This window comes from Hyla sarda, chromosome 8, assembly GCF_029499605.1.
Source record: "Hyla sarda isolate aHylSar1 chromosome 8, aHylSar1.hap1, whole genome shotgun sequence".
NCBI lineage: Eukaryota > Metazoa > Chordata > Amphibia > Anura > Hylidae > Hyla > Hyla sarda.
Genome location: NC_079196.1, coordinates 40,737,858 through 40,750,652, shown reverse-complemented (window position 1 = coordinate 40,750,652; position 12,795 = coordinate 40,737,858). Strand labels below are relative to the sequence as shown.

Here is a 12,795-nt window from a genome sequence, read left to right as displayed (position 1 = left end):
TGTACAGAGCCCTGCGGGGTATCTGATCGATAGACGGGGAGCTGCGCTGAGCTCGTCAGGTGCTCAGCCAGTGCTCTGCGATTTCGGACTCAATGCCAGGCCTGTGTGAGTCCGAAATCAATGCAAAAGCTTGCGGCCAGGGACTCCTATGGAGACCCCTAGTGGCCACATTTAAAAAATTAAAATACACCTAAAAGGAAGCATTTAAAAAAAAAAATCCTATTAGAAAGTTGTTCTATATACAATGAGCTGTAACATATTGTGGTGTCCCGGTACCGTATTGCATACCGTACCCTGTATGGTGGTCCCCAAAGTCAGAGTTACTACGCTCAGGTAGGGTCCCCCAGGTGGGACAGCCCCTAGTCGCCTCTCTTCTTTTCTAATTTTGTAATGTTTATGTGTACATATTCAATAATGTGTAGATTTAATATAAGGTATAGTATGCTTACCTTGTTAGCGTCTCAGGACCTTCAGTCATGTGACTATGTTAATTCCTCTATGGTATGTTGGAGAACCTTTGGAGGTCCTTGGGTCACATGTTTACCCATAACTCTATGTAAAGTTGATTGACAGAAGTATTGGACCAATTAGCTATAGTCTAGCCCCTGCCCTTATAAGGAGCTGTAGCCAATTATCGCTCTCTTGGGTTGCTGCTCTCATGGCTGCCGGACTAGCAGGACGGATCTGCGCAACTTTCAAAGACACGCCAGAAAACCTACCGGCCTCAGCCTAAACTAAACCGTGAGTTCTAAACTAATCCCCGCTAAAGCTAGCGGGACTACTGGACCGAAACTAAATCCCCTAAATCCAGTGGAACAGCGCATATCAGTCTACGGACTCTAAAACGCTTTTAATCTTTGAGAGACTTTGCATGTATAGAGACTGTTCCGGTTATGAAGCTTGCATAAAATCTACAGTAAAGTTCCGACTGTTTTCAGCAAACTCTCCGATTGTGGACATTCAATTATTCTATACCTCCCTATCGCTCTTGGGAAGGGTAGCGGTAGGACAAGCATTACAGAGGAGCCCTCACCCTGGCGTCACGAATAGAAAGGATTAACCAGACACCCTTTAGTCACGGCACAGCTACACCCCATATACCCTACTCCCCCAGGCTATCACAACATCATAACATTTTTTGATGAAAGGTACTCTTTAAAGTATACATCAATAGTTTTAGGCCTGCATGATCTTCAGCGCCAGCATAGGGGGACACAGGCAATGGCGAGCAGTACAATTGCTAAGGCAACCGTACAAATTCCAGCAAGTTCTGTGCACGAGTTCCGTTCATCAGAAAAGGATTCATTTATGGAACTTGCTGGGCGCCATACGGTTGCCTCAGCAACTTTACCACCCAGGGTGGCTTGTGTCTCCCCAGGCTTGAGCTGATCATCGCGTGGCGCTGAAAATATGGATGCACGCTTTAATATCCCTGTCAAAGCAATCGAAACTTGTGACCCGGCCTTATAATTAATTTTTCTCTTTTACAGCAGGGAATCCGTGGACTGCCTACCCACCTTTGGATATAAACACGTCTTATCGCTGACTCACAATACGGTCAATTTTAACAACATTGTGCAAAAACAAAGAATATCGGCAAATATCGATACACCCGAAGGAGGGTTTGATGCCATTATGCAGGCAGCAGTTTGCAAGGTAAGTCGCTTTTTATTATATTGACTACTTACTGAACCAGTGTTCATGACAGAACAGCAGTCTTATGTAGATATACTGTAGGAGCGCTCCTCTGTGGGGTATAGTACATGGCACTTACCATCACCAGGGTTTATGAACTATATTTTCAACCTAAAAAAAAATAATGCGTTTTTCATTTAGAACATGGCTGAAAATATCAGCAATTTTTTCTGCTCTTTGGTCTGTTTTTGAGTCGATATTTTAACACGCTTTTTTTTGTTTGTTTTTTTGCTACAAGGGTAAACCAACTGTTTTTATGGAATGTAATAGGCCCAAAAAACTTGCAAAAAATACCAATTCAAGCCAGTCACAAACAGTATATTGTTTTTTGTTTTTTTCGAGCTGCAAAATGGCCATTTTAAGGATGAAAAATTTTCAAAAACAGGGTTTCTTTCTAATATGAAGTTCTATTGTTCTGAATGGAGAAAGATTTGGTAATTCCTATTCAGTACAATTCTACAGCTACAAAATTAGGTTTGAGGCTTTTTTTTTAGCTGCTTACACCTTAGCCGCTTGTCAGAGTTTCTTTTTTCACTTATTTTTGGGCTGTTTTTGTATTTAAAAAAAATCATTTGAAAATACATTTCATATGTACAAAACATGCAAAAAAAATGTCAATACATGCAAAAAAAAAAATCTAAAAAATTGAACAAATGGCAGGAAAAATTGCTGACATTTTTACCTAATTCTGCATAGAAAACAGCATTTTTTTTAGGATGAAAGTGGACCTGTCAGCAGGATTTTATGAAGTAAGGGCAAAGCTGTATAGGGCTTTTGACCCCGAATTCATAAATACATATCTCATTTGTTCATTAACCTCTTCAGCGCTGAAGTATCTCTCTATAAAAAGTTATGCAAATTAGGATTTGGAGTCCACTGGGCGTTTCCCTCAGCTGCTATATTACAGGGTAGAGGCAGAGATTATAGTGCAGCCTAGCTGTCAATCAGGGGGTAGAGGAGGTGACCAGTGCATAAAGGCACCGCTAGCAAACTCCATTCAAATTACGGGAGTTGAGCAGAGAAAAAATTCTTCATGTCCTAATTTTTTCTCCGCTCAACTCCTTTGAAACAACAAAACCCAAGCAGAAACCCGACCGACCCCATTCAAAGTCAATGGGGCCCATCGAATCCATCCACAGGTCGGAGCACAACGCCTTTGTTCATGTAGTCTAAGGCTCTGTTCACACTGCTCTTGAACACTATGTTTGCCTAAATGCCAGGAAAATCTGTTGGCCTTTAAGTCAACAATATCCATAGGGCTCCATTTACCCATTGACCTTTTGGTCTTCGATAGACTGGTATACATCAATATCTGTTGTTTTTTTTATGTATTGGAAAAGTGGTGTCAGTGGCTTTTCAATGCACAGGCATCCAGCAAAACAAAAACAAAACAAAGAAACAACCTATACAGGGTAATATACTTTTTTTTTCGTTTTTTTTAATACAATTGGAGTCAATGAACAATGCATGCCTATACTATACAGAGCCTTAATAGGTTAATATGCTAAATGCACACACTTGGTCTGTTACCTCTAATAACGTTTGGTCGGAGTTTCACTTATAGATGGTAGTAGGTCAAATTCTGTCCCTTTCCTGGCATATCAGAAAATAAAAATGCAACCATGGGTTGCTGGGAGAGCACTCATTATAATGGTCTTAAGTTGGTACACTAGCTTATGGGTATTATACTAGAAGCACTCTTTCAGTAACCTGAGATTGCGTTACCTTTCTCTATGGATATAGACATGCTAACCTGGCTTCAGAGCTTTGGTTGGTGGGGTGTGTTTGAGATGGAGTGCCCCCCAAAAGAAAGGGTGAAAACAAACAAGTATTTAATGGGTGAAGGTGTTTCCACAAAAATTACTGCGCACACCTATACATTGCTTACTGGGCACACCTACACACTACTTACTGGGCACACCTATACATTGCTTACTGGGCACACCTATATATTGCTTACTGGGTACACCTATACATTGCTTACTGGGCACACCTATACATTGCTTACTGGGCACACCTATATATTGCTTACTGGGCACACCTATATATTGCTTACTGGGCACACCTATACATTGCTTACTGGCCACACCTATACATTGCTTACTGGGCACACCTATACATTGCTTACTGGGCACACCTATATATTGCTTACTGGGCACACCTATACATTGCTTACTGGCCACACCTATACATTGCTTACTGGGCACACCTATACATTGCTTACTGGGCACACCTATACATTGCTTACTGGGCACACCTATACATTGCTTACTGGGCACACCTATATATTGCTTACTGGGCACTCCTATATATTGCTTACTGGGCACACCTATATATTGCTTACTGGGCACACCTATACATTGCTTACTGGCCACACCTATACATTGCTCACTGGGCACACTTATACATTGCTTACTGGGCACACCTATACATTGCTCACTGGGCACACCTATACATTGCTTACTGGCCACACCTATACATTGCTTACTGGGCACACCTATACATTGCTCACTGGGCACACCTATACATTGCTCACTGGGCACACCTATACATTGCTTACTGGGCACACCTTTTACATTTGATAAGTACTATGACCCCCAACCTTTTATCTTTACTTCTTTTTGAGTTGAAGACAGTTTGGGAGGCTCCATCACATAATTCTTTTCTTTTTCTTGTGGATACTTTATTCCATCTTAGGAACGTATCGGATGGAGGAACGGATCAATGCATTTGCTGGTATTTGTGACTGATGCAGATTCTCATTACGGCATGGACAGCAAATTGGCAGGGATTGTGATTCCAAATGATTGTCAGTGCCACCTAGACAGCAGCAATGAATACTACATGTCCACTGTCCAGGTAAACTACAGATTTACTCCCCCAGGGTAATAAGAAAAGAGTTTGAAGACCACTTTACATCATTGTAGTAACATGGTTGTTTATGTTTTAAATTGTGGTAGCGGGGTGTGAAGAGGGCAGATGTTGTTACCATAGGGGCAGATGACATTAACCCCTTGTATTCGTGACACCAGGGCATGGTTTACCCTATAACCACCCGAAGGTATACCACTGGATCCTGGGCTAGGCACGGGGGCATTACTCCAAAGCCAAGTTATGGACAATGATAGCTTTACTGAGGGTAGACAGATGGTAAAGTCTATACAGTTCAGCCAGGGCCCAAGGGGGTGACCAGTGACTCCGAGACCTTAAGACCTTGACTTGACTCCTAAAGCTGTGACTTTATCTTACTTGAATTGATGGTGGCTGCAGGACTGGACTTTGAGGTCTCCAACACTCTGGACACACACACTAGGTGACTGCACTGGACCTCAGCAGAAGAGAGAGAAGCTCCACCCAGGGCTTATATGGGGGAGACTAGCAGGGAGCCCATAGGTCACTCTTGGGATCACCTGGTCACTGGTACCTCCTGGGTAACAATCACATGACATATCACATGGTATAACTCTTAAGGATACAACACATTTTATAATACAATACACTGCAGAACATATGTACAGGGGGGAAACAGGGGCCCTGGGGACACTGAAGGAGGCTGCCTGACAGGACAGCAAGGGAACGGGGAAACATCTCCTGTACTGGGCCACCACATAATGCTCTCAAATGTGTGTTTGCCAACAGCTCTCTCCTGATCCCCCCCATAAACACGATGAACACTCGGCTTAGTGTTCATTGTAAGACTTCTCCCTGAGAATAAAAGGATCAGGCAGTTGAAATTAAACATTCCTGATCCTTTTTTTTCCCCTACCTCATCTGCCATGGGAGAATCAGGAGACCCCCATATACATTAGAGATTCGGCCTGTTCCACACAACACAGCGGGTTTAAACAACTCTTCTGTGATGTGTATGAGGCCCTAAAGCTCTAATGTACTTTATATGAGAAACTAATAGGAATGGGGAAACTACTGAACAAACCAGAGAAGCTCAAAGAAGTGGTCTGAGGACTTTCCTATCTATATAAACAGTGACCGAGGACATCTTGCTATTTGCTTCTTCCAGGAATACCCGACACTTGGCCAGCTGATAGAGAAGTTGGTGGAGAATAATATTCTGCTCATTTTCGCTGTTACTGAAAAACAAGTCCCACTCTACCAGGTAAGAGAAAAAGACTTGATGACATTGTATGTCACAGTCCCTTGATATTTCAGGCATTAACTCCCTTAATAAGTCCCTTGATAATTCGGGCATCACAAAGTATTAGGTTTCTATGGAGAATTCCAATCAAGAGGACCTGTGGTCAAACCCCCCCCCCCCCCCCCCCCCCAAAAAAAAGAAAAGAAAATGCTTTACCATACTATAGCTTAGGGCACACTGATCACACATAGTGCCCCGATCACACATAGTGCCCCGATCACACATAGTGCCCCGATCACACATAGTGCCCCGATCACACATAGTGCCCGATCACACATAGTGCCCCGATCACACATAGTGCCCCGATCACACATAGTGCCCCGATCACACATAGTGCCCCGATCACACATAGTGCCCGATCACACATAGTGCCCCGATCACACATAGTGCCCCGATCACACATGGTGCCGCGATCACACATAGTGCCCCGATCACACATAGTGCCCCGATCACACATAGTGCCCCGATCACACATAGTGCCCCGGTCACACATAGTGCCCCGATCACACATAGTGCCCTGATCACACATAGTGCCCTGATCACACACATTTTACAGTTTATTGATACACCTTTCAGATCCCAAGATATGTGGGTTCAAAGTTTGTCTGACAAGTCAGGTAATGAGTCAGATGGGTGGGACTTAGTTTAAATAATAGGAGTTGGGCGGGATTACACAGTCAGGGGGTGTGTATGTTGTATAATACGGTCCCCTCTGGTGGTGACTTATCTCCCTGAGAACAAACAGATCAGGCAGTTGAAATACAACATGCCCAATCCTTCCCTCCCCATAAGATGGTCAGCAGATCCTGCCAAAATTGTCTGGTCTGGCTGACACATATTGGGCCTCATTAGAGTGTCAGGTTTTTACTAGTGGGAAATGTTTCAGACTTGCAGGATTCCTCTGTATTTACTATTGGGAAAAGTGGGGAACATTTTATGACCAGCTCTTTTTAGGTGGATATTTCCAGCCATTTATCCACAGGATTTTCTGTGAATTCAGGCCGATCACCCCCCCCCCCTTTGCGACAGATCATGCCCCTTTCTGTCAGATTTTCCAGGCGCCCACTGTCGCAGACTATCTCAGACATGTCTCAGACACTCTGCGCCAAATTAACCAGACAAAAACTGGTCGGTTTCAGCTTAGAAAATGAGGCCCATTGTATGTATGACAAGTCTTCTGTAGCACCAGCCCCATATTTGTTCCTCTTTATGTATTGTCCCTTCCAGTATGTTTTGAAGTGATCTTACCATTATAAAGGGTGCAAAAATTTGGTGTTTCATAAATTACAAAATATTTTATTGGAACAGATTTTTAAATAGTCACATAACACACAGAGAGGTTCCAGATTCCAGAATGAGCTTTCATTCTAATGATAACTAACCCAGATTTTGTAAAGTGTCCATTATACATTCTGCGGGAATATCTCTGGTTGTTGTGCTCCGTGTGCCGCTCTGGTGCATCTAGCCTACACCGTGATTTAATATGGAGAATTGCATTAGCCTTTGATTAATGGTGTTTTTCCCTGGGATAAGCTGGGTCTAAACCGAAATGAGAATATAATGAGCAATATTTCCTGTGCTCGGTAATCAGTAAAGCCGCTCGTGTTGTGTAGAACGAAGGAAAAGCAAAAATACAAACAATCTAAAGCCTCATAGTCAACCGAACATAAGTCTTATTTTACATTCAGGTCTAATGCACACGCAGGGTGGGGGACTGTACTGCATCAGACGGAATACATTGTACTCTACGGGCCATAGTATGGTGCCATGTTGGAGATATTCTTGGCATGTGTGGAACCTTTATATTTCTCCATAGGTGCACAGATTCAGTAAGGTCCTATGCACTTCTATGGGTGCTCTATTATGGCTCTGTACAAAGTAGAGATATAATACAGCTGTGTGGAGTTGGGGTAGGTACCCAAAATCAACATATGTTAACATACACTGTTGCCAAAAAGTTATACATATTTGGAAATTACTTCTATCTCAAAATCTTAATCCAGTACTTATCAGCTGCTGTACGCTCTAGTAGGAGTTGTGTGGGTCTTTCCACCTGACCAGTCTGACCACAGTGCTCTCTGCTTACACCTCTGTCCGTGTCAGGAACTGTCCAGAGCAGGATAGGTTTGCTGTAGGGATTTACTGCTGCTCTGGACAGTTCCTGACATGCAAAGAGGTGGCAGCAGAGAACACTGTGGTCAGGCTGGAAAGAACTACACAACTTCCTCTGGAGCATACAGCATCTCATAAGTACTGGAAGGATTAAGAAAACCACAAAATTTGATGATGGTAGTAAGTAACCAAATGCTGGACAAGAAAATAATAAAGAAAACAGCTTTTATTGCCAGGAAATGGTCCACACCAGGTTGATTCATCTGCCCATTACATGTGTTTAGAGACTGGCCCACACCTCATACAATGATACAGTATTACCGTATATACTCGAGTATAAGCCGACCTGAATATAAGCCGAGGCCCCTAATTTCACACCCAAAACCCACGAAAAGTTATTGACTCGACTATAAGCCTAGGGTGGAAAATACATCACCCCCCCCCCCCGTCATCATCCCCCCCCCCCATCATCATCCCCCCCTTCATCATCACCACCTGTCAATCTCTTCATCAGTGGTCTTCAACCTGCGGACCTCCAGATGTTGCAAAACTACAACTCACAGCATGCCCGGGGGGGCCTTTTTTCGGCGCTCCGGGCCCGGCCCCGGACTAGTGACGTTGTCTTGACAGCGACGCACAGGGACGTTAATGCGCGTCCCTCTGCATTGCCGTCAAGGCAACGTCACTAGTCTGGGGCCAGGCTCGGAGCGCGGAGAAGAGGGCCCCCCGGGTGAAAATGGACAACCCAGAATGACTAACCCTCCCCACCGGATGGTCCCTGCAGCATAGATGGCCCGGACCAACTCACCCTTCCTTCCCACCGAGGGGAGGTGAGTAGAAAACTAAAGGGGGGGTCTGAATGATGATGAAGGCCGCAGTGGTCTTCAACCTGCGGACCTCCAGAGGTTTCAAAACTACAACTCCCAGCATGCCCGGACAGCCGATGGCTGTCCGGGCATGCTGGGAGTTATAGTTTTGCAACATCTGGAGGTCCGCAGGTTGAAGACCACTAAGAAGGGATTGACAGGCGGAGAGTTCACTCGAGTATAAGCCGAGGGGGACTTTTTCAGCACAAAAAATCGTGCTGAAAAACTCGACTTACCGTATACTCGAGTATATGCGGTAATAAATCTTCCATGGTAAATTTGCTTACTAAGACAATATTTTCTAGTCTACCTAATTAGTCTAGTCTACCTAATAAGAAAAATTGTGCTATATAGCACAAATATACAAAGTGTATGTGAATTATTTTTACAGACATTTTCCAATTAGAAAATATGGTTCATTGTAGAATTCATCATCAAAACAATAACAAATATAAGAACTTTCCATTTCCTTGTGCAGAAAAAACAATTCTGTGTCCCCCCCTCTCCTAACACACCTTGAATGACATATGGAAGAGCAGCCATGGAGCAGATGTGATCTGAGTATGAGATGTCAAGTTCAATTTATTTTACAGTATGTGAAACAATAATCAGAAAAATATGGTTAATGTTTGATATGTCACATACTTGGCAACCGGCAAAGAAAATTTTATCGTATTTTACATCTGTTGCTGTTTCATCTGTCATTGAGAGAAATCTTAGAAGATTCTTGAGCGTTTTCTTAAAGGGGTACACCATCGGCTCGTGATGTCACGGCCACGCCCTCTCAATGCAAGTCACACCCCCTCCCATAGACATAAATTGAAGGGGCATTAGGAGGCTTGCGACCGTGATGTCACGAGCCTCCGCCCCCCGTATTGGCAGTCATCCCGCACGGAGTGAAGTTCGCTCCGTGCACCGGATGTCTGGGGTACCGCAGCCAAGATCGCAGGGGTCCCCGTGCGATCAGACATCTTATCCCCCATCTTTTGGATAGGGGATAAGATGTCTAGGGGCAGAGTACCCCTTTACAAATCTTGGTTTGGAGCCGATCTTTCTTATGATAGAGTTTAAAAGGGTTATTCAGGAATAGAAAAACAGAGCTCATTTCTTTAAAAAAAACAGCTCCAAGCCTGTCTCCAGGTTGGGTGTGGCATTACAACTTGGCTCCATTCACTTCAATGAAACTGAACTGCAGAACCACACCCAAGCTGGAGAAAGACGGGGCGCGGTTTTTGAAATAAGTAAGCTCTTTTTTTCCTATCCTTGATAACCCCTTTAATTTAAAAGGGTTTTTGCTTTAAAAATCCAATTTTTCTAAAAGTGTATTAGGAAAATTTGAGTTACCAGAGGTCTACCTTTCAGGACTCTTTTAGTCAGACCAGAGATAAGCTACAAAGATCATGTTTTGTTCGGGAGGACCAAAATATTCCTGCATTAGACAGTCAGGCAAATAATTTCAATGGGAAGTATGTAATGCTTCATTTCCCCTGTGGGGGCACTGCAGGGGGGTTGAAGACTTTTCATCTGCAGCGGGCGCTGGCTGAACAAGCTCTAGGACCGCACAAAAAAGCACCGTTTCCGTATACTCTAATGCATTTCCGAGCGCATTCCACCTAAATAAGTAATATGTTCATTCTTTCCGCTGAGTCTGAGTTCTGGAATTTTTGCTGCAGAATGTCCACCATGGAAACTTTGTAGTGTGAATAGTGCAGCAGAATCACATTGGAAGCAATGGGAGGCTGCTGCACCGTATCTTCCACAGCAAAGCTTCATAGCGGAGTTGAGCTTGGCAAATATGTAGTGTGAATGAGCGCAAAGAGTACAGTTGATTCCCAGGGACTCCAGTAAAATCAGCTTATATCTTAAATGCAAATATGAAACTGAGAAATTACAGTGGGGCAAAAAAGTATTTAGTCAGCCACCAATTGTGCAAGTTCTCCCACTTAAAAAGATGAGAGAGGCCTGTAATTTTCATCATAGGTATACCTCAACTATGAGAGACAGAATGAGAAAAAAATCCATAAAATCACATTGTCTGATTTTTAAAGAATTTATTCAAATTATGGCGGAAAATAAGTATTTGGTCAATAACAAAAGTTCATCTCAATACTTTGTTATATACGCTTTGTCAAACGTTTTCTGTAAGTCTTCACAAGGTTTTCACACACTGTTGCTGGTATTTTGGCCCATTTCTCCATTCAGATCTCCTCTAGAGCAGTGATGTTTTGGGGCTGTTGCTGGGCAACACGGACTTTCAACTCGTCCAAAGGTTTTCTATGGGGTTGAGATCTGGAGACTGGCTAGGCCACTCCAGGACCTTGAAATGCTTCTTACAAATTCACTTTTCGTTTCCCGGTGTGTTTGGGATCATTGTCATGCTGAAAGACCCAGCCACGTTTCATCTTCAATGCCCTTGCTGATGGAAGGAGATTTTCACTCAAAATCTCACAATACATGGCCCCATTCATTTTTTCCTTTACACAGATCAGTCGTTCTATTCTTTTAGCAGAAAAACAGCCCCAAAGCATGTTGTTTCCACCCCCATGCTTCACAGTAGATATGGTGTTCTTTGGATGCAACTCAGCATTCTTTCTCCTCCAAACAAGACGAGGTGAGTTTTTATTTATTTATTGACCAAATACTTATTTTCCACCATAATTTGCTAATTCTTTTAAAATCAGACAATGTGATTTTATAGATTTTTTTTTTCCATTCTGTCTCTCGTAGTTGAGGTATACCTATGATGAAAATTACAGGCCTCTCATCTTTTTAAGTGGGAGAACAATTTGTGGCTAACTAAATACTTTTTTGCCCCACAACATTTTCTCCGCGAGGAGCCATGCCCTCCTTTTATTTAGAAATTTCTAGGAAAAGAAAATCGACAAACAATAATTTTATTGCATGTCCTGCTTCTACCACCACGGCTGAGATCAGAGAATACTGAGATCCTAAGGGACACTACGTATTTTATTGAGTGGAATTCCGCTTGGAGAATACAGTGAAGCAGCCTCCCATTGTTTTCAATGGGATCCTGCTGCACCATTCGCACTATGGAGTTTCCGTTGGGGAAATTCCTGACCCCAGACTCCATCGAAAGTATGAACGCGTCTATTCTTTTGGCGGGATCCGCTCTAAAATGCATTGTCATCTATTGAGACAGCGCATTTCCGTGCGGTCCTATCGCCTGCTTGTTTTGTCTGCGCCCGCTCCAGATGGAATCTCTGCCCAGAATATCTCCAGGCAGAGATTTTGTTGTGTGAATGGGCCTTAAAAGTTGTTCAACTAAGTATTTTATTTACTGAAAAGAAGCAGATAATGAAACATGTTTTTTTTTTTCAAATCTGTTTCTGTTTTCTGATTGACATTTCTTTTTCCACAACATTTTTTGTACATTGATATTGTACAGAAAGGCAAAGTATAGTCTGGGACCTATGCAGAGGTCTTAGTGAAAGGGTGGGGGGGGGGGGGGGAAGAGGGTAGTTGTGACCGTCACCTATTGTGAATGGTGGTGGATCCAGTGTCATCTGTATACTGGTGTCACCTTTCATTGTAATCCTGTCTGTGATAAGTAGGAGACTGCTGAAAAGTTTTCTCTACAAAACAGGAAGAATCAGCTTATTAAGCCTTGAATCAAAACCGCAGGATTTCAGGATTATTTTATATCAAATAAGTAGTAAAATGGCAAATTAGGGGGAAAAAACAAAAGATTATTTTAAAACAATAAATAAAAAAAGTTATTTAACATTACAATTTGATTTAAACAATAGGTCATTTTCGGAATACTTATTCCATTCCGAAAAGGATAGGAGATAAGATGTCTGATTGTGGGGGTCCCGTCGCTGGGGACCCCCTCGATCTCCCTGCTGCACCCAGCATTCGTTTGGAGAGTCGGGAGCAGCGCCGAACACGCTTGACATCACGCCCACGCCCCCTCCATGACCATGATGTCACGAGCCTCCACCCCGCATC

The 12,795-nt window shown here is 43.1% G+C and overlaps 1 protein-coding gene across 2 annotated transcripts in view; it reads left to right on the top strand.

The window, feature by feature from the left end:
• The window catches only part of ITGB6 (integrin subunit beta 6), a 163,321-nt gene that overhangs the window by 76,032 nt on the left and 74,494 nt on the right, over positions 1-12,795 (top strand). For both annotated transcript variants that reach the window (XR_008846878.1, XM_056533687.1), the window contains 3 exons: positions 1,491-1,656; positions 4,393-4,554; positions 5,714-5,809. Coding sequence is in view for 1 of the 2 variants with exons in the window: in XM_056533687.1 (XP_056389662.1) it covers positions 1,491-1,656; positions 4,393-4,554; positions 5,714-5,809 (424 nt within the window). In the remaining variant the exon portion in view is untranslated. The remainder of the gene's footprint in view (positions 1-1,490; positions 1,657-4,392; positions 4,555-5,713; positions 5,810-12,795) is intronic.